The 19,571-nt window shown below is 42.8% G+C and overlaps 1 protein-coding gene across 8 annotated transcripts in view; it reads left to right on the forward strand.

The window, feature by feature from the left end:
• Positions 1 to 19,571, forward strand: part of Tenm4 (teneurin transmembrane protein 4) — a 715,396-nt gene that overhangs the window by 523,445 nt on the left and 172,380 nt on the right. For 7 of the 8 annotated variants that reach the window (XM_013511959.1, XM_013511956.1, XM_013511957.1 and 4 more), the window contains 3 exons: positions 3,975 to 4,145; positions 11,309 to 11,523; positions 13,185 to 13,395. In XM_013511959.1, coding sequence (XP_013367413.1) covers positions 3,975 to 4,145; positions 11,309 to 11,523; positions 13,185 to 13,395 — 597 coding nt within the window. The remainder of the gene's footprint in view (positions 1 to 3,974; positions 4,146 to 11,308; positions 11,524 to 13,184; positions 13,396 to 19,571) is intronic. The other variant, XM_013511958.1, reaches the window with a different exon arrangement.

Consider the following 19,571-nt stretch of genomic DNA (forward strand, 5'->3'; position numbering starts at 1 on the left):
CCTCCAGATCTTTTAGCTGACATGCATATCCTGCTTTACACAGCTTTGAGTGATGGCTGCTGTGGGCCAGGGAATATTTATAATCAGTATCACCTCCCTCTTCCCCAAATACTTATTTCAGCCTTTACTTGCCGGTAGCTTTATGTTGCTGCCTGTATTTTGTTTCTAATTAAAGCAAAATGTGGAAAAGAGAAGTGTGGTTTGGGAACACAGGCTCCTTGAGTTTGGTATTCCAGCTCCGGGGTCTTGGGTAGCTTACTTTACCTCTCTGAATAAATCAGAATATATTGGTATAGCAAAATTTCTATTCCAGTTCCATTACACATATTCCTCATTGGTTTTTCCACCTACCTTTATATGAGGATACAATTGAACCATTTGGCATGAACTTTGCATTCAAGTGATGCCAATTTTTGTGTTACTGTTGTTATTTAGAGGACTCTAAAGGAGAGGGTGGTCCCCTGAGCTTGCTGTTCTAAGGACTGAGTCTGGCTGAGATTGCACATCCTTTGCGGAGAGGAGACAGCAGAGCAAACTACTTCCTGTCCTCTTCCCCCTGCCACATACACACCCCATCACCCAAGAATGTGAAACCAACCACTGGCCATGCAATAAGGTGGAAGAATGGAGGGGTCACTAGCATGACTTACATTTAACAGCCTAGATCACAGAATGAAGGTTCCTTTTGTTTGGGGTTTAAGATGATATAACCAGCCAAATTCCACATCTCTGAATCTCTACCTCATCCAGCTCGTGTCTGTTCACATCAGCCGTTTCTCAGCCCAGACTTGGTGACCCCAGAGTCACTTCCCTACCCACCAGCCTCTAAAGTGACTTCTGGACGTCTCAGAGCTGGATACAGAGCTTTGATCCCCAGGGTGGCTTTCTGGAGAGCCTCTTTCACAAGTCACAGTGACAACTCACCAGCTCCACATCTCTGTGGGCCCACATGGGTTGCGGGGGTCAAAGCAAAGAGAAAGGGCTGCCAGCATTCACCTCCTCAGCTGGAACCTCCTGCCCTGCTGCCTTCCCCCAGGACTCCAGACCTGGGGATTGTCATCACTTGCCACACATTTTTCCCCTCAGTGGTTTTTTTTGCTTTTTCTTTGTTTGCTTGGTTTGGTTTGTTTTAGTGATCGTTGTTGTTTTTAACCAAGGACTTCTGCATCTTCTTAAAAATAAGAAAAAAGTTTGGCAATAAAAAATGTTTCTCTTCACAAAGCTGTGAGAGATCCATTCATTATGGGATTCATTAATTCTCATGACCTTTTAACAAGACAGCACTTTTGCACACTTAGATGAAACCATTCATTTTTTTTTTTTTTTTTTTTTTTTTTTGGTACCAGGAATCAAACTCAGGACCTTGTGCTTACCAGACAGGTGCTTATGCCGCTGAGCTACATCCCCGGCCCCAAGACCATTCATTCTAATGGAGAAAGAAGTGCTGCTTCTTTTACCGCATGTATTGAGTTGTCAGAGTTCACACAAGTTCTCCATTAGCTTGGAATTGCCAATCTATAGATTAAAACAGTCAGAAGATAAGCAGAAATGTGAGCTAATTCAACCTTAGAAATAGCAGTTTCCTTTCTTCCAGGCAAGTTAACTGTTTTATTCTTATTATCATCAACTAGTCAGAGAAAGTAGAGAACAGTGTAAAGTACCTCACACAGTACCCAGTATCTAAAAAAGTTCAATGCAAGGGCAAGGTCATGAGTTTGATTCCCGCTACCAAAAAAAAAAAAAAAAGAGATGCCCTGTAAATGTCAGCTCCTACTGTCATTATTGTCAACAGCACAAATGTAATGTTTAGAAAATATAGTTGTCATAGAGATGTGTAGTATGCAATGCAGTATGCCACATAGTATCTCCTTGATACTGTGAGCATTTGCAGTGAAATTAATGCACCTAGGAAGAGGCCGATAGGATTCAAAATCAGCTTTTTTACCTCTAGTTCTGTGCCACAATAACCAGAGAGAAAGCAAAGGGTTATTCTCATTGCTGTAGCATGGCCTGAATGTGTGTCCCCTCAATGGCTTGTGTTTGGACCTGACGTCAGTAGTTGTGCTCAATGTATCAGGCACCTCTACAGCTGTGAGTGTGTGTATGTGTGTGTGTGTGTGTGTGTGTGTGTGTGTGAGAGAGAGAGAGAGAGAGAGAGAGAGAGAGAGAGAGAGAGACTTGAAGGAAACCTCTCAAAACAACCATCTGTGACATCTTCCATAACCTAGGGCCAGGTATCATAGCTGCCTCTACTTCCCAGGCTCTGTATCATTGCCTAAAAAGAGACTTTAGAAGCCAGGGAGGCTCTTTGATGTGTAGAGGGAATGTCTGTAATGCGTGCCTCGCTGATGTAGCAAGGTGAGGGAAACCTCTACAATGTAGGTGGAACTTGGGTCTCCCGACCGGAAAGACAGATGATGCATGTCCTCCAGATGTGAACCAATCTGGATTCTAGTCTAGACTCCACCAGTAGCCAAACATTGAACCTGGCATATGTCAGTTGGTTTTGTATCTTTGTCTCTTCATCTGTAAAGTGGATTTGTTAATACCTTTTAGAATTGTTGAGAGGTAAAAGAAATACTGTTTTTAATACTCAAAACAATGCCTGGTACATGGTAAGTACTCATAAATGATAGCTTTATAATTACCATAATTTTAACACACCATCTGAGGTTTTTTGTTTAATTTTTTATTGAAATATAATACTTTTACATCTTTATGGGGTACAGTATTCTAATTCAGTACATATATACATTGTATAATGATCAAATAGCAGTCATAAACACTTTCATCTGAAGTGTTCATTTTTATGCATTGGAAACTTTAACCTTTGAATGTTTGCCTCTGTCAACTGAGTCCAGTACATTGCTATGAGGATTAGACAGAATGTGGACAATGTATTACACTGCCTGTCAGACAGTAAGTTCTCAGAAAATGTAATTACCACAGGCCTCTCTAGCTCTATAGCTCTTCTACATTCCCATGACCTCTTAGGGGCCAGCCAACCCTTCCTCTGGGGCTTGTCCTTTGAAACCCAGAAGTAGCATATTAAATACACTCTTTTGCCTATTACAGTTTTTCTTCAAGAGAAATACATTAAGAGTTTCCTCACTCTTTCTTATGGTTCTATACTGTTTGTTGTATGTGGATGAAACTTATTTAGCCCCTTATCAATGGTCTGCTTTAAAGCATTCTGCTATTACAAGTTATGCTGTGGTGAATAGCCTTATGTACATCTTTAGTATGTGTGTTGAGTATACCTAGAGAACAGATATCGAGAATTGGAACCTTTAAGCCCCAGGGTAAAAGGTATATGTATTTTAAATTTTATAGCTTTTACCAAATGTCATTTTATGCTCGCACTGCCAAAGTCTAAGAGTACTTACTTCCCATTCTGTCAGTGTAGTATATTTTCATCCCTTTGTATCTTTGCCAAACCATATGTGAAAAATAATATTTCAGAGTTCAACTTTAATTTCTTTTGCTATGCATGATGTCAAGTCTTTTCATATGATTAAGAACCGTTGGTATTTCTTACTCACTGTAAACCGTCTGTTCTTATCCTGTGCCTGGTTTCCTATGGAGTTGTTCGACTTTGCTCATTATTTGTAGAAGCTCTTTTTTATATTAAGAAAATTAACTGTTGGTGACACAAATTACAATTTTCCCTCTAGATTGTTATTTATCTTTCAAAGCAAAAGGCCAAGACTTCCTGAAACTCCTCCCTTCACTCCCCCCCCCCCCCCCATCTCCACCAGACCGTGAGCCCCTGGAGGACAGAGTCCCAGCTCTGACCCCCTTGTATCCCCAGGCCCAGACGCAGGGCCTGGCTCTGTAAGAGCTCTCTTCAGGGGCTGCAGTTGAACTGAACTGAATGTCTGTATTCCCTACCCCACCTACCCTTCCCTTATGGCTTGGGAGTTGCAGTTCCTCCTCCATCAGAAAAAGATGACTTTTCTCATTGCTCACCACAGCCATGCACCTGTTTGGCCTAAACTGGCACCTGCAGCCGATGGAGGGGCAGATGTATGAGATCACGGAGGACACAGCCAGCAGTTGGCCTGTGCCAACGGACGTCTCCCTGTATCCCTCGGGGGGCACTGGCTTAGAGACCCCTGACAGGAAAGGCAAAGGAGCCACAGAAGGTAGGGTTGCTGCGTTGTCCGTGTTGTGAGTCCTCTGTGTCTCCTTTGAACCAAGGAGACCTCCATCACGTGCGTCATGTGCCTAGCTCACAACTCCATGCTCTGGCGCTTCCTCCATCCTTCTGCACTCCACGCCAGTTGCACATCTACCTGTGTCTTCATTGCAGTTTCTTGTCATTGTGAGCTCAGAGTGGGGCTTGGGCAGATCTCATGGTGTGCAACAGTATCCCATCCCATGCCTCAGGAAGCATTCTGGGTGCTCACATTGCTGAGGTGGCCATCTTCATGTGGGGTCAGGGTGTACCTTTCTGGGGAAACCTCACAGGACGAATGGGCATCTGCAGGACTGAGGTGTGGTGAGTGTAGATTATTTACTATGATGGAAGGATGTTTAGACCTTGGGGTCTACTGAATACACTTCCAGTCTCCCATGTACAACTCACGTGACCTAGAGCAAGTCACTTAATTTCCCTATCTTCTAGTTCCCTCATCGGCAATAATAACTGTGATCATTAGTGTCTATACAGCAGGTTGTTTCACAGCTTCTTGAGAAGAATAGCTCATTTCACATTGAATCCTCACAGAAATGTGAGGTAAGTATAATTATTTATGCCCATTCTAGAGACAAAAACTAAGAATTGCATCAAGTAATGAATTGGCCAGAGTCACACACCAGTAATGGTGAAGACTGGAAAGTGAGCCCAGGCCTGTGACTCTGGGCCTCTTGTTCACTCCATGAACTTTCCCGCCTGAAGCAGCCTGCAGTTACAGGGCCATGACAGAGATGCAAATGTTAGATCCTGTTGCACACTGAGATGCAGACAATTTCTTCCAGTGACAAAAGTGGTGATGGCATTTAGAGGTTTGGCATTCATAAATGGGAATCCAAGACCCATGTTGTGAACTTTTAAGGGTATTTCTAACATGCTATCAACACAAATTCGTTCACTGTCAGCCAAAAATGGCACCAAATCACGAAAACTGGCACTAGGAAAGCTACCTGAGGCACAGGCAGTCTGGTATCCATTCTGGACAGTGTGGCCATCTTGTCTTCTGTGTCTGCTGCAACCTGCGTCATCCCTCTGTGTCTTCTCAGTCAGCAGAGTGGCATCTCTGCTGACAGCCTTAACTGCATACGTCTTCTCTCCTCTCGTCTCAGTCACCTGTGGAGTAGGAGCCTCTGAGCCTCTTCAGCCTTTCAAGGATCTGCCTCTAAGCATTATCTTCTTATGACCTCTGAAATGATGATCCTGAAGTTGAAAGTCAGCTCTTTACCTGGGGCCATCATTAAGGGAAATGAGAAGTGAGGATACTGCCAGAGTCAAACCAGAACCTCTGCCCACCATTTTGAGGGACAAAGCTAGTGTTCTCCTTTGTCAAGATTCTAAGGCTTAAAACATTGAATAATTTCTGCTTTCTTTACCCCTACTAAGATATGGAGGGATGTAGCCTGAATGGTGCCATCGTAAAAGGTCTGAGTTAGGAGTTGGGAGTGCTGAGTTCAAGTCCATCTGTTACCACTGACCCGTGGCATAAGGTCAAGCGAGTCCTCTGAAAGATGTTCTGGAATTCATTTACAGTGGACTCTTGAGTTACAACTGAACAACTTGCATTATGACTGGAATTTTAGCATTAATTTAAGACCAAGATCTTGAGTTTTGACCCGAAGGCTGGCCGCCTGTGTTTCCAGATGGTCTCGGATACAGATTTAACCCTTAAAGAGTTCTGGAAGGAACACATTCTTAGAGCATCCTTTCCTGTATGGGGTTAATTCAGAAATCCTGGACCAGTGTCTCGCTAAGGACATTAAAATCTGCATGTATACAAAAGAGAGTCTTTAAAGCCTGAGCTTTCAATTAACAATATAAGTCACAACCAACCCTCAGGAACGAATTGAGTTCATGAATCCAGGCTCCACTGTACCTCTTCTTCTAAATGGTACTGAACTAGATTCTCTGTAAGGTTCATCACAGCTTACAAAGTCTACCTATGAAATTAGCAATAGAATTATCTTATAATTAACTGATGGCTCTTCAGGACTTTTTCAAGATGGCCTTGTCCATGGTACTGCCTGTTGGGTTGTGACACTCGCATCAGTGTACAGTGTCAGATGCCATAGGTGAACAGCGTACAGGAAAGACTGTTTTTAGATCAGCTTGTGAAAACATAGATTTCAAATCTGTTTAACCCTAAAGGAATTGGTAAAGGGTCTCATTTAGCAAAATGTACTTTTCTTCCTTTCATGATCCTTAACACACATTCTTTAAGAAGGGGTTGGATCTATCTGAAATCTCCCACTCTAATGAAATTAGTTTGTGGGTTGCTTAGGTTTTGTTTAGTTTTTCGTAAGGAGCTTGAGGTGCAGATAAGAGACAACAACATAAAATTGCACCAGCTTATTGGTTTATTTTAATTGGAGTATTTTTGCTTAAAGGGATTATCTGTCATTACTGATGCAAATGGAAATCCTGTTTACAAATCCCTTAAATGCAATGCAGTGCTGGAAAGTGGTCAGCATCAGAAGCAATTACTGTGACAAAAGATACATCAGCTTCAAAGACAGAACCACATGATTTATGTGAGACCACATGATTCTTATTTTTATTTTATTCTTTTTATTTTATTTTATTTTTGGCTCTGGTCAAACCAATGTCTATTTGGTTTATATTTTTAATTGTGATGTTACAAACTCTAATTCTTCAACATGTCACAAGGGAGAAAGTCTCTATCCTGAGGCAAGTGCATATTTCTTGTCTCTTCAGGAGGCATCAGGGAGGAGATGTAATTCCAGAATTAAGAGTTGAGCCTTGGCTCCATAGTGATGGGGGAAGCAGTATGTGTGACAAAGACAGGTAAATGTGCCTTGGAGTGAGACACTCCAGGATTCGATTCTTGGCTCTGCCTTTTATTGGCTCTGGTAAATCACACCAGTTATTCCATCTCCTTTGCCTTAGCTTTCTCATCTGTAGAACAAGGATGATACCTATCCTTCCAAAGTCTACTGTCAAAGAAGTGCTTACAAATGCTCATTCCTCTCTTCTTGTCCACTCAAATCCCCAGTTATTTCAGCTTAGTTATTAAAATCCCAGAAGCTCAGACTAACTATTTTTTGGAGGGTGCCAGGAATTGAACTTGGGATCTTGCACTTGCCAGGCAGGCACTTGTGCCACTGAGCTACGTCCTCAGCCCCAAGACTAATTAATAGTTACCCCCCACATAGCCTCCTGAGATTTAGGATATTTTTAATATATTTAAAGCACATATATTTTTAATCATATAAATTAAATATATGATAATCCTACTATTGTAAATGTTTGTCATATCTTTGAGAATAACATGAAAACTACAATTCATATTATATTTTCAAGGTTGTCATAGAACAGAAACAAAATACAGCAGCTTTTCAAAGCAAAAACACAAGAACTTGTGTTATACATTAATGGAGAAGGGGGGAAAAAGTATTAAATAAACAAGCATTTCTGATGGTTGAATTGGTGGACTCGGGGTAGCATTTTCTTCTTTCTGCAGTGAAATCAAAATTGCCCATCAGTTTGAACCATACAAATTGCTGCACACAGGCTCAGCTAGGCTCTCCAAAACGGAACAGCTTATTTTGATAACCAAATAAATTTCAAACAGTTGCTAAGGAAACTAAAGGATTCTTTGTGCAAGTTATTGCATTGAAAAGAATCAGAAAGGTAGAGGGAGGGGAAGATTGTTAGTTGATTAAAAATTTAGAACCTTCTAGATAGGTCTCAATTCAAGAAAGTGGGGACTGTGATTGTGAAACATGTAGAATTTTAGTCCTTCCAAACCTGTTGGACTGAACTAGCCAATCATTCAGCAATTTGTTGAGGGATTTTTTTGTATAGACATGATCTGTCTGACCTTACCAAAAAAATGGGGTGAAGGACTATTACTGGTGGCATCTGCCTTGTGAAACCTAATCATGCTTGTGGGGGTGTGGGGGGGGTGTGCTTAATTCTGAGCTAAGCTCTTTCTGCTGTTTTCTAAGGCTTTGGGAGCACCCAGTGACAGTATAGTGTATTTTTTGTAAACATCTTGAGACCATGACAACTCTGGGGCCTGCAAGTTCCTGATTCATAAAATGATCAACTTCTTGAAGTCTAGAATGCTCAGACATTCTTAAATGGGCCTGGTCAAGCCTTGATATTTAGCCTACAAGGGCTGTGAATTCCACTGACTCTTGCTCTTTAAGGAGGGTCAGTGCATCCCACCATCACTGAGAATGTCATTTTAGAATTTTAATCATTTGCCAATTTAATCCTCCTAGAAGTCATATTCTAATATATGAAGAGAGATCCCAAATGGTTCTATCTCTGACTGGCTTCTTATGCATTCTGAGCCTCAGTACATAGATTATAAAAGTGTTATGGGAATTAACTGAGCTGATATAAATGAGAGTACCTGCTAATAGCTGGAACTCATCAGATGGTAACTAATGCAGCTAACTCTACCTTAATTACTGTACCTCGTACTAAAAGTTGTTATTATCTTCCTGAATATAGGTACAGATACAAATTTTTACACAGCCCTTTTCTCCTCCAGCTTCCTCTGTCCTCTGTCCTGTACCCTCCCTCATTACCCCATCATTGGCAAATTTGCTCTGTGTTGGAGATTTTATCCTATCTTTCATGTTTGGTGGCTACAATTAAGGTCAAATAATTGTACAGGACCTGAAAAGAGGAAAGTAGTAAGGGTTTTAAAATATAAGAATGAAGGGAGGCCTTTCACACCAGCAGCCTCCAGCCCAGTCAATCTCAGGCATCTTTCCCACCCAGTAAATGTGTTTAGCAGGATGTTCTCTCTCTCATCTCCCACCCATCCCCATCATGGGCCCAGTGTGGAATCCATTGGGAACCAAGAACCTCACAAACTCAAGGTCCTCCTAAGGGTATGCCCCAGACCAGAATTTATCATCTTTATTGTATTGCGTACACTGGAAAGACAGTGTTTCCCAATGATGTGGACTACCTGATTGAAATACTAAGAAAGTGTTATAAAAGAGAAATCGCTTTTTGACACCTCCTGTGGGCTAAAAGCCAATGTATTTTCACTTCTGGGCCGCAGAGCTCTAGAGGGAGTCTTTGGGCTTGGCCTCTGGCCTGTAAGGTTATAGAACTTAGCTGATACCGTAGCTGTCTCCTAAAATATGCTCACTAGAGATGAAAATGAACTGTGCAGACTTCTCTACCAGGGTGCTAAAGTGGGGGAGCATTTTCCCATTATTTTCAGACATAGGAACTGTTTGAATACAGACAGTTCTCAAATCCCCTCAGCTCTGACTCTCACCTACTCACCAAGGAAATGAGCTCTTGGAATTAGCAGTCATGTGCTTCTTTCTCTGTAGTTCCTAGGAGAACAAGGTTCAGAACACATCCTGGTTTTATTTCATACTCTGTTCTAGTTCTCTTTCCTTAGCAGAATTAAAAGCTGGAGGTATCATATTTTCTACCTGCCATACAGGGGTTGTGGTCCTAGAAACCCACAAATCAGATAAAGAAGAATGTGAACAATTCTCTCCCATCTTACTGCCTTGTGAATTTGGCTTCTGTCTTTGAAGTTTGAGCCTCATAGTGTGGTGGTTTGTGTGTCTATAGTTTCAATGTAAAAGTATGGGGCACATTCCTTCCAGAAGGGATTAAGTGCAAACTCTTTCCCATGCTAACGATAGAATAGTAGTGGTACTTTTATTGATAGCGTGCATTTTAACTTTTCTGTTGGCACATTTTTAATTAAAATAACATTTAACGGTTTGAAGCTAAAAACCTGATGTTTCTGCCTAGGAGTTTATAAGGGAATGATAACATATGGAGAAGTTTAACATTTAAATTGAATTTTATTATTTAAAACAGTAAAATATTTTATGACTACAACAATGCCCTGCCAAGCTCCATTTCAGCATCAAATGTGCTTTGTAAGGAGTCTTACAAAGCTAGGGAAAAAAGACATTTTAATTTCTTATTCTCCAAATGCTTTTTATAAAAAGTTCCACAAATGTGTTTTCTTTACAAATGAATTCTTGTTCTCTTCCAGCATCTCTTAACCACACACAAAAGCCTTGGAGCCAGGATGCCCAGGGGGTCCTTACTGATAACAACATGGCTGTTGACTTGACTTTGGTCTTTCGGGTTCCCAGGGTGGCCTTCCTAATGTTCCACGGTCTCCTCTGCTCCCTCCCCACTCTTCAGAAGGCTGATGTCTGGAAGTTAGGGTTTATCTCTTTCACATATGAGTGTGTTTAATTACTGAAGGGAAGTTTGATAAGCAACCTTCCTTCCTGGCCCCGTGGTGCCCCCCAATAGCAGTCTCCTGGTTAGTGGCAGAAATGGGTAGGAGATCTCATTCCTGACTCCCCAAGAGGACGCTGGCCACAGGCATGGGCGTCAGGTTTAATTTCCAAGTATGGCACGGACTTTGTGTATAAATTTGAGAAATTCCTCCAACTTTACCCATGTTAGCATAAAAATGATATCCACCCCCATCCAAAGACAAAGAGGCATTTTTCAGACATATTTCCTCCGAATAGAACAATCCCCCTCCTCATCTTCCTCACCCATATCCCTGCTCCCAATACAAACCTTCATCCACATATCTGGCCGCAGCGCTGGAATTTGGCCTCCAGTTTATACATAAAATAGTAAGCTTTTAAAATACCTTACTCCATGGGCATCCTGCTTCTCGCCACTGGGAGAACCATTCCAAGCTGGAAATTCAATAACAACACCTCACTCCCTCTATCCTTCCCATTTTACCATGCAGCTCCTTACACATACTTTTACAAAATCGCAAAGTGATTCTCATGTGACTGCAAATGATTATTTTTAGGATCAAAATATATCTTAACAAGCTGTGGAATTATGGAGTAAACAGATGGCCCTTGGGGAGGACCCATCTTGCTTTGAAGAATGCATATTTTTAACAGAACAATTTGAGCATCACTGGAAAAAAAAAAAAAGAGCTCTGGACCTTCTTACTCCTCTGCGAGGAAGTGGGCCAGGGTGGGGGAGAGGGGCTGCTGGCTGCAGAACACTGCCGAGGAATGAGAGGCTGAGCGGAGTCCTGCGTGTTCAGGCGCTAAGTCTGTGTGTCCGTTGTGCTAACCGAGATGCTTTTGTCTTCCCTTCTCTGTGTCTTGGTAGGAAAACCCAGTAGTTTCTTTCCAGAGGACAGTTTTATAGACTCTGGAGAAATCGATGTGGGGAGACGGGCTTCCCAGAAGATTCCTCCTGGCACCTTCTGGAGATCTCAGGTGTTCATAGACCATCCTGTGCATCTGAAGTTCAACGTGTCTCTGGGAAAGGCAGCACTGGTTGGCATTTATGGCAGAAAAGGCTTTCCTCCTTCACACACTCAGGTAACCTGAACCGTACATACCTGCTGACCTCTGTGGACTCCTGCTCAAATCTCTTAGCCCAAGTCAAGAAGCCCAACCCAGATCCTAGAGCCTGAAAGGAATTTCACATGTTTTATAGGTCAGTCATTTGCCCCCCTCTCACACCCTGCCTTTCAGACAAGGAAGATGAAGTCCCAAAGGCTCATTAAGAGAAAGGAGCTTTATGAAATTTCTTAAATAGGCTTGCTCCTATTACTCAGTCTCCTAAGTTAAATTATTGCAGAAATGTGATCTAGGGAAAAGTCATGCACTGAGTTTGAATCCTCATATTATCAACTGTGTAACCTTACATCTATTGCTCACCCTTTCTGAGAAAATTTCCTAACCTACAAAATCAAGATAATTATACCTATTTTCAGGGTTATTGTGAAGAAAAAAGAATAACATTTATAAAGCAGCTAGTGTCGGACCTCGCCCAAAATAAATGCTACTTTTAGTCTCTTGCATTCCTTCTGTTCTTCCTTGTTACCCATTTTACTCAAGACATATGTACCAGAAAACACAAAGAATTTGTCCAAGTGGATGGGCAGTTGAGTGGGAGAGGATATGCTTAGCATGTGTGAGGCTCCACTTTCCACTCCAGCAGCACAAATACATACATATACATACATAAAAACATATATACATGCATACTTATCCAAGGTGATTGACATACCACTAGTCATAAATGATAAGACCTTAGTCAAGGTCTTGCCAATAATTTAAATCATAAGCATCATTGGTCATAGCCAGGCCACGTGCTATCTTCCAGGCCCTCTTAGCCAATTCAACGTTCTGGTTAATAGCTAGATGGATATACTTGCTAAGGATGGAGCCACAGAATGATAGAGGGGCCTGGGCCCCTGCTGGTGGCAGAACTACCATGCTGGTCTTCACTTGCACCTACATGTTTTTACATGACATAAAATAAATAAATCTATCTTTTTGTTTTTTCATTAGCTATCAGGCTAGATTGCTACTTAGAGTAGGCCAGTAGGATTTAAACACCTACCCACTGTTAAAACTGTTTGACAAACTTCTCTGGAGTCTCACGCTAGCAGTCTCAGATCAATTGGCATTTCTATTTGGCACAGCATGTAATTATTGATAAGAGTTCTGGGCTAATCCAGTTTACTTCTCCTGAAATTGCTCCCTGAAACTGAAGACTTTAGAAAGGATCATTGACAAAAGACAAATAGGTATAAATTAAATTTCTGTCTGCTCATGACGGACACTGCAGTCTTGTTCAGTGCTCCAATCCAGTTCTAGACCCCTGAAGTTCCTATCATAACTTGCATGGAGCTGTGTTGTTAACCACAGGCCCACCATTGAAAAAGCATGGTTGTCCTGGTATGTACGTCTGGGTAAAGGCTCAGCATGCATACAACAAAAATGAAGACAAATCATATTAGAAAATAATCCATTATTATACCCTCCTCACAAGAGAGTTGGGAGAACATTATCATGAAAAAAATGGGTTCTGGGAAGGAGTTTGAACTGATTGATCAGCTTTCCTGGGGCTTCAGCCTGTCCTACCTCTCTCAACTTGTGTTTCCTTGTCTTCCACCAAGACAAGCCCAAAGAAGGAATGTGGTGTGTGCTAGAGCAGATCCACTACTAATTATACTCTCTTTATGCCTTAGTTTGACTTTGTGGAGCTGCTAGATGGAAGGAGGCTCCTGACCCAGGAGGCACGGAGCCTGGAAGGACCCCAGCGCCAGTCTCGGGGTGGCGTACCTCCCTCCAGCCATGAGACCGGCTTCATCCAGTACCTGGATTCGGGAATTTGGCACCTGGCCTTTTACAATGATGGGAAGGAGTCCGAAGTGGTTTCTTTTCTCACCACTGCCATTGGTAAGAAGCTCTGCCCACCGCACTGTCTCTCGGTGGGAGAATACTGGGGGGCTCTGGGGGCTGATGTGTGCAAGGGACTGTGTCTTGCCGAGAGCTATAGATGCCACCCGGAGCATGGGGAGGCCATCCCCAGTGGGCTTGCTGGCAGGAAGTAGGCATGAGCTGCCAGGCAGGGAGGCTGCCTGCCTTTCCCCTGCCATCTGTGCAACGATGTGTGGACCTGCAGCTGCGTTTCCAGACCAGGGGGGTGGGGCTGATGAGACAGAAATCCTGGATGACAAGTCACATGGAGACAACATCTTTCCACTTGGCACTTGTCCCCCACCTACTTATCTTGACGGTCTCACTTGGTTCAACTCACTGATTTGTTATTTGGGTTTGATTTGGGGTTTGTTTCGTTTTGTTTTGTTTTGCTGCTTTTGGAGCCAACAACCCCTGGCAGAAATTTTTTTTTAAAAAGGACAAAGGCTTGAGGAGGGAAAAACTAGCACAGCAAAGGGCTGGGTGAGCAGTGCTACCTCTCAGCTGGGGGTGTTGCTGAGGCCCTCTGAGGATGCCCTCTTCTCTCACAAAGAGCAAGCCCTGGTGTTTTAGATGAGTCTGAACACCATCATCGTCCCTTGTGGAAGAGAGCTCTGGCTGCCTCAGAAGCCTGTGTATGTTTTGGTAGCTTGGGCCTCTGTTGAAAGAATTTCTCTTTTTTTTAACCAACATGTACCACAGAATGTGTCTCCTCCTGAGGTGAGCACGGCGTGCCAAAGCACGTGATAGGCTTGGTGGCTCAGGTCAGGAAAATGTGTTTCCTGAGTTTGCACTGGAAACACTGTGACACAGCCTAGATAAGTTCCCTACAGGGAAGTAAAACCTCCAGAAAAACACAAGTCCACAACCAGAACTCTTGGGAATGGAGTTTCCCCTAACGAAAAGCTCTGTGTGGCTTAGAGTTCACCTATATGAAATATGTATGTTTCTGTCCTCAGCTGGGAGTCACTTTGAAAAGTGGGCTTTAAAGAAAATCTCTTACTTTGGTGCTCGTTGCAAGACTATGGTTCCTCCATGTAAACAGCAGTGGTCATGGTCAAGCCATTTCACGCTCATTCGCAGTTTGCCCTTAGTACTGAGAGTAGCTTCCCATTAAATATGGCTAAGCTTCTGCTATCATTTTAGCCTTGAAATTCTACCCTGTGGCAAACTGAGGGAGGTAGGAACCAGCAGACAACTGCTCAGATGAAGGAAACATCCCTTTGTGCTGGCCTTGTTTTGAAAATGTCCATCCTTGCCACCGGACTCTGAGTACCTCGAGGGAAGAGATGTTGATAGTCCTCTGTCTCCCCAGCACCCACCCAGTCCCCAACATGCACTGACCCTCAGTTGGTAAGAGAAGGGGCATGTGTGTGACCTGTCCCTCCCAGATTCAGTCCTGAATCTCTGTCATGAAGTTGGAGTTGAATCATTCAAATCACTAAACTTTCCCAGATCTTGCTTTTTCAAGCTTCTGGAATTTGAGCCTGTGGCTCAGTGACTCCTGATAATAATAAGGCAGATCCCTGCCACTACCCCATCACTAGAGGCCCAATTCTACCACTTTCCATCCAGTAGGCTGTCACCTTGCTGGATTTGCTAGGCTACAGTCCTGTGTCTTTTCCCTTTCTAGACATGGTGGCTTCGATTTAGGCACGTAATTATCAAGTTGCAGTGGTGCTGAGTTCCAGCTTCATGATCTCCCTGTCTGACTCCTCCTAGGCATGCTTCATGGGGAAGCACAGAGCTAAGAGCTCTTACAGTCAGACTTCTGCTTCAATAACTGAGTATAAATATGAAAGGTTATTAATTTAAGCCCCCAAAGAAAACTAGTTTTAATTAGGATGTGCATCTTAGAGAAGTAAAATGGAGGTACCTTGAGGTACCCTTGCCAACTTTTGCTTGTCACAGCTTGCTAACCTGCTTTGTCATAATTAGGAAGATGGTCTTGCTTTTCCCCCTGGTTCCTCGGTTCCCAGCTAAGCGATGAAACCTCTCTCTACCTCTCCTTAACTCTGCGTGTCTGTTCAAGCAGATAGGCTTCCCTGTGCTTCTTGGACTTTAACATACTTATGAGTCACTTGCTGATTTTGTTCAAATGCAGATTCTGCTCCAGCAGGTAAGGGGTGGGGGGCTGAAAATGTGCTTTTCTGACCAGCACCTGGTGATATTTGAGTCCACATTTTGAGTAGCAAAAGATTGTAATACTTCATGGGTGGTTCTCAAACACCGTGGAATGAAGGATTCACTAAGAGATGAGAAGCAGGTAAAAATTACAACACCTGGGCCTTTCTTCAGAAATTCTGACTCAGTAGGTCTGCCCCAGGGCTGACGTGATCCTGAGCTGGAGTTCTGTCGACGAAGACTTGGAAACAAATGTCTCATGAGGCCACTTGCTGCTTATCCCTTCCGTTTCTCTCCCATGCTCCTTCCTCAGCCATGCATAATCATGTCCCCTCTCTGAGCTTCTTTTTCTTTCCTTTTGTTTCCGTCTGTTTGTTTTGGGCCAAGAAAATGAAAAATAGCCAGACGATGCTATCCCCGTTGTGGAGATTAGAGAAAGACATATAAAGTGCCTGGCATGGCTCGGGCCGCCCTGTGCCCGTGGTAAATGGAAGCTGTTAATGTTCTCTGCTGTCCTGTTTCTCCTTCCCCTTTCTTTTGCTGCTTTTCTGACCTGTCTGTCTCCCTTCAAGCTACAGTGATTGTTTAATGAACACTGGTTTTTTTTCTTTAATGCAAAAACAGACTGATTCTGATGTTGCTATTAATCCCTCTTTCCCCGAGAGTCCCTGGCATTGAGTCTCAGCTGTCTGTGATCATTACCTGTGAGCTGTGAGTTGTAATTTGTCTTGGCAGGTTAATTAAAAGTTTAGGTCTTGTTTTAGTGAAGTCATTATGGTCCCAAAATACAACTGTAACTCCCCGGTTTGCTTAACACACAAATTGGAATATGACCCTCCCTTCGTTACATGTCCAAATGCAGATCAAGACTTTAAAAAGATCTGGGATGTCAGAATCCAGAGTATTTATGTCTGTTTGTAATTAGGTAACAAGAGAAATAGTTGTGTTTAATTTAATGAATGGCTGTATTGTATATGGGGTTTTTTTTGTATATGTTTTTGCTTTTCCCTTCATTTAATGCACTCCAGCTGATGATTTTAAATTAAACGAGTTTATCTTTTGCCTTGAAAAAAATTCCAAGAGCACTTTACAGATTGCAGTGCACAAATACATCCACACAGAGACCTGATGTTGACAGGGCTCTCACTGAACTGAATTCACGCTCACAGAGTTTAGTCGACTCCCCCAAAGTTAAGGGCAAAGCTCGGATGGAAACTTGGACTGCAAGTCCCACAGGCCCCCACTATACCACAGTATCTCATTATTTCTCAGGGCTACTATTAAATATTTTATTCCTGTTTGTATTATATGGAACATAATCTCCCCCCTTGTTAACTTGCCTCCAGTTATAAGTAGCATCTTGCATAAAGCCAGGAAATCTTGAGAAGTCTTTAGAAAGTCAACGAAGAAAATTTCACAGCATCCAAAACTTTAAAAATGAAAATACCTTTTTATGAATTTCTTGCTACCTCAAGACCAAGCTAGTTAGCATTGCAGTATTTTGGGTCTCCAGGTAGCATCTTGTCTTTTTCCTTTGGTTGATGCTGAAGCATAAAAGGACAGATCACCCTGACACTGTGACAACGTGAGCCCAGCTGGAAAGTGACAGAGGTGCCCTAGAGTGGATTTAGAAACCCAGAGAAGAGAGAGGAGAATCATTTTAGAAAACAGAGGCTGAGAGGTTTTATGAGAAACATGCTCTGGTCTTCCTGGCGCTAATTGAAAAGAAGAGCAGCCACTGGAAGTTGATCTCTTCTGTGTCCAAGGACTAGAAGCAGATTTAGCTCTCTCCTTCCTCTGTTCACCCTTCCTTACTCCTTTGCATCCATTATCCAATATATATCATATCCGTGGCCTTTTGAGGATACAGGGAAAGTGTGGCATAGTTCCTGGCAAAAGTAGCTAGAGGTCTAAATTGAGGGAGATGAAAACTTTATACAGTAAATGCTGTTAAGTCAAGGAAAAGAGCAAGAAAGGCTACTCCTGAGCCCAGAGTGCCAGGAAGGTTGGAGGAACAAGGACACTTTTGCAGCTGGATCAGGGAGAGCTTTCTGGATGAAGCAACATTTGATCTAGGCCATTCCAGAAACCATTCCAGGTGAGGATGGCAGGAGCAAAAGGTAAGTGGACAGAACATTAACAGCTAGGTATGAGCAGCCAGCAGTTCTGTTTGACCACAGTTGGAGGATGCCCTGAAGGTGAAACATGAGCTGTTAAGGAGACCTTGAGTACCATCCTAAGCAAAAAAGTCCATCCTGTAAGTATTCAGTGTTATAATAAGCATATGAGGGGCTGGGGATTTAGCTCAGCGGCAAAGCGCCTGCCTTGCAAGCGCAAGGTCGTGAGTTCGGTTCCCGGTACCAGAGAAAAACCAAAAAAAATAAAAAATAAAAAAAAAAAATAAGCATATGAGGGCAGGAAATGACCAGAGCCAGAAGGTTTATCTTCTGAGGCCCAGGACATGAGACTGTTTGTCTATGTAGTCAAGGGAAGTTTCTGAGATTGAGCTTTGTGATTTCATGGAGGAAAAGAAAAAGAGCTAAGGAGGAAAAGAAGAGTTCTGGAGGACAGACTCGCTCACTCAGGAGTGGTGCTTTGCGTTGGCTTCTGCAGTGTGTTCTTTTGCTCCTGGGTGTGCCTCGATACTTGGAGCTAAGTTTCCATCCTCCAAGGGTCTTCAAAAATGGGTCCTTCATGATTTTTCTAAGGACTCCTAGACTGTGCTGTTTCTTTATTTCCCTAATTTTGATTGAGACTTAGCCTGTGAGCACATTTGCAAGCATCCACAGAGAAAAATCCTTGACATTACATACTGTAATTTCTATAAAAGCAAGCAACTAAGAAAAGTGATTTGGGAGTGACTGGGGATTTTCAGTTTTTTAATAAACACCTTCCCCACCATTCTCATCTCCCCTTCCTTTGCATTATGCCATAAGTGGAAATACACCAATGAAGAATCAAGATCCCTTGGTAATAAATTAACCTTCTTGTAAATGACATTGGAGGCACTTTGTGAAATGTCTAATAAAAATGCTTCTTTGGGAAACTGCCCTGTGAATTCACCACTCCCTGATATAGTGATTTATTTGGAGCAAACTGGTACAGGTGGAATGAAATCTTAGGCTGAGAGAGAGCTCAAGTCAGCACATTGGCAACAGACTGTAGCTAAAAATCTGTTCAGAGGAAGAGAGCTAGGAATATCAGAGCATTACATCTGCAGACTCCAAAACTAGCCTGGCTGGCGGCAGCTGTCCCTGCTCACTCAAGAGCAAGGTCTCCACTGGCCCCTCTTTCCACTGCCTTTGGCGTCTTAGTTGGGATGGCTAAATTTGCTGAATTCTCTACCTGGAACCTCAAGAGTAAGGAGAAAGCAAAGACAGCCCTAGGACACCATGGTTCCCAGCATTCTAAGCTTGTCACTCCATGGAAAATACTTACACATGTGTTTAGCACATGAAAAACCAATCTCCTTACTTAAGTGGCATTTCAGTGAAGCTTTGATGTCCTCTTGCATACTCTTCATCCAGGGCACATCCATGCAGGGCCAAGTCAACAGTACATCAAAGATGGGCTCTGTTCACCTGTCCTCTGCCATCCTTGCTCTGGGCTGCCATTTTCATATTTGTTACCTCACAGTCATAAGATGGCTGCTGCACCTCCAGAACTCATCTGCATATCAGATAGCAAAAGAGAAGGGGAGGATGCAGGAAAGCAGGCTTTTTCCTACATCATTCGGCATACATTTCTCAAGTGGAGCTGTGTCACTTAGGTATAAATATTTTTAGCTTGCCACATGTGCACTCCAATAAAAAAATTAAGGTTCTCCCAGGAAGAAAGGAAATGAATATGGGGTAGAGAACCAGGAATGTCTGCCACAGACTTCATCAGGACTGCTTGGTTCAAGTGCTGAGGGACCACTTCCTGAGCAGGACTGTGGCCTGGGCATTGGGTACAACCTGAGGCAGACACAGGGGTTGCTCTTGAAGGTCTCACGGGCTTGTGGGTTAGGAGAAGTGAATCTGAGACAAAGG

The sequence above is a fragment of the Chinchilla lanigera genome, unplaced genomic scaffold (assembly GCF_000276665.1).
Source record: "Chinchilla lanigera isolate Chin_1 unplaced genomic scaffold, ChiLan1.0 scaffold00013, whole genome shotgun sequence".
In the NCBI taxonomy this organism is placed as follows: domain Eukaryota; kingdom Metazoa; phylum Chordata; class Mammalia; order Rodentia; family Chinchillidae; genus Chinchilla; species Chinchilla lanigera.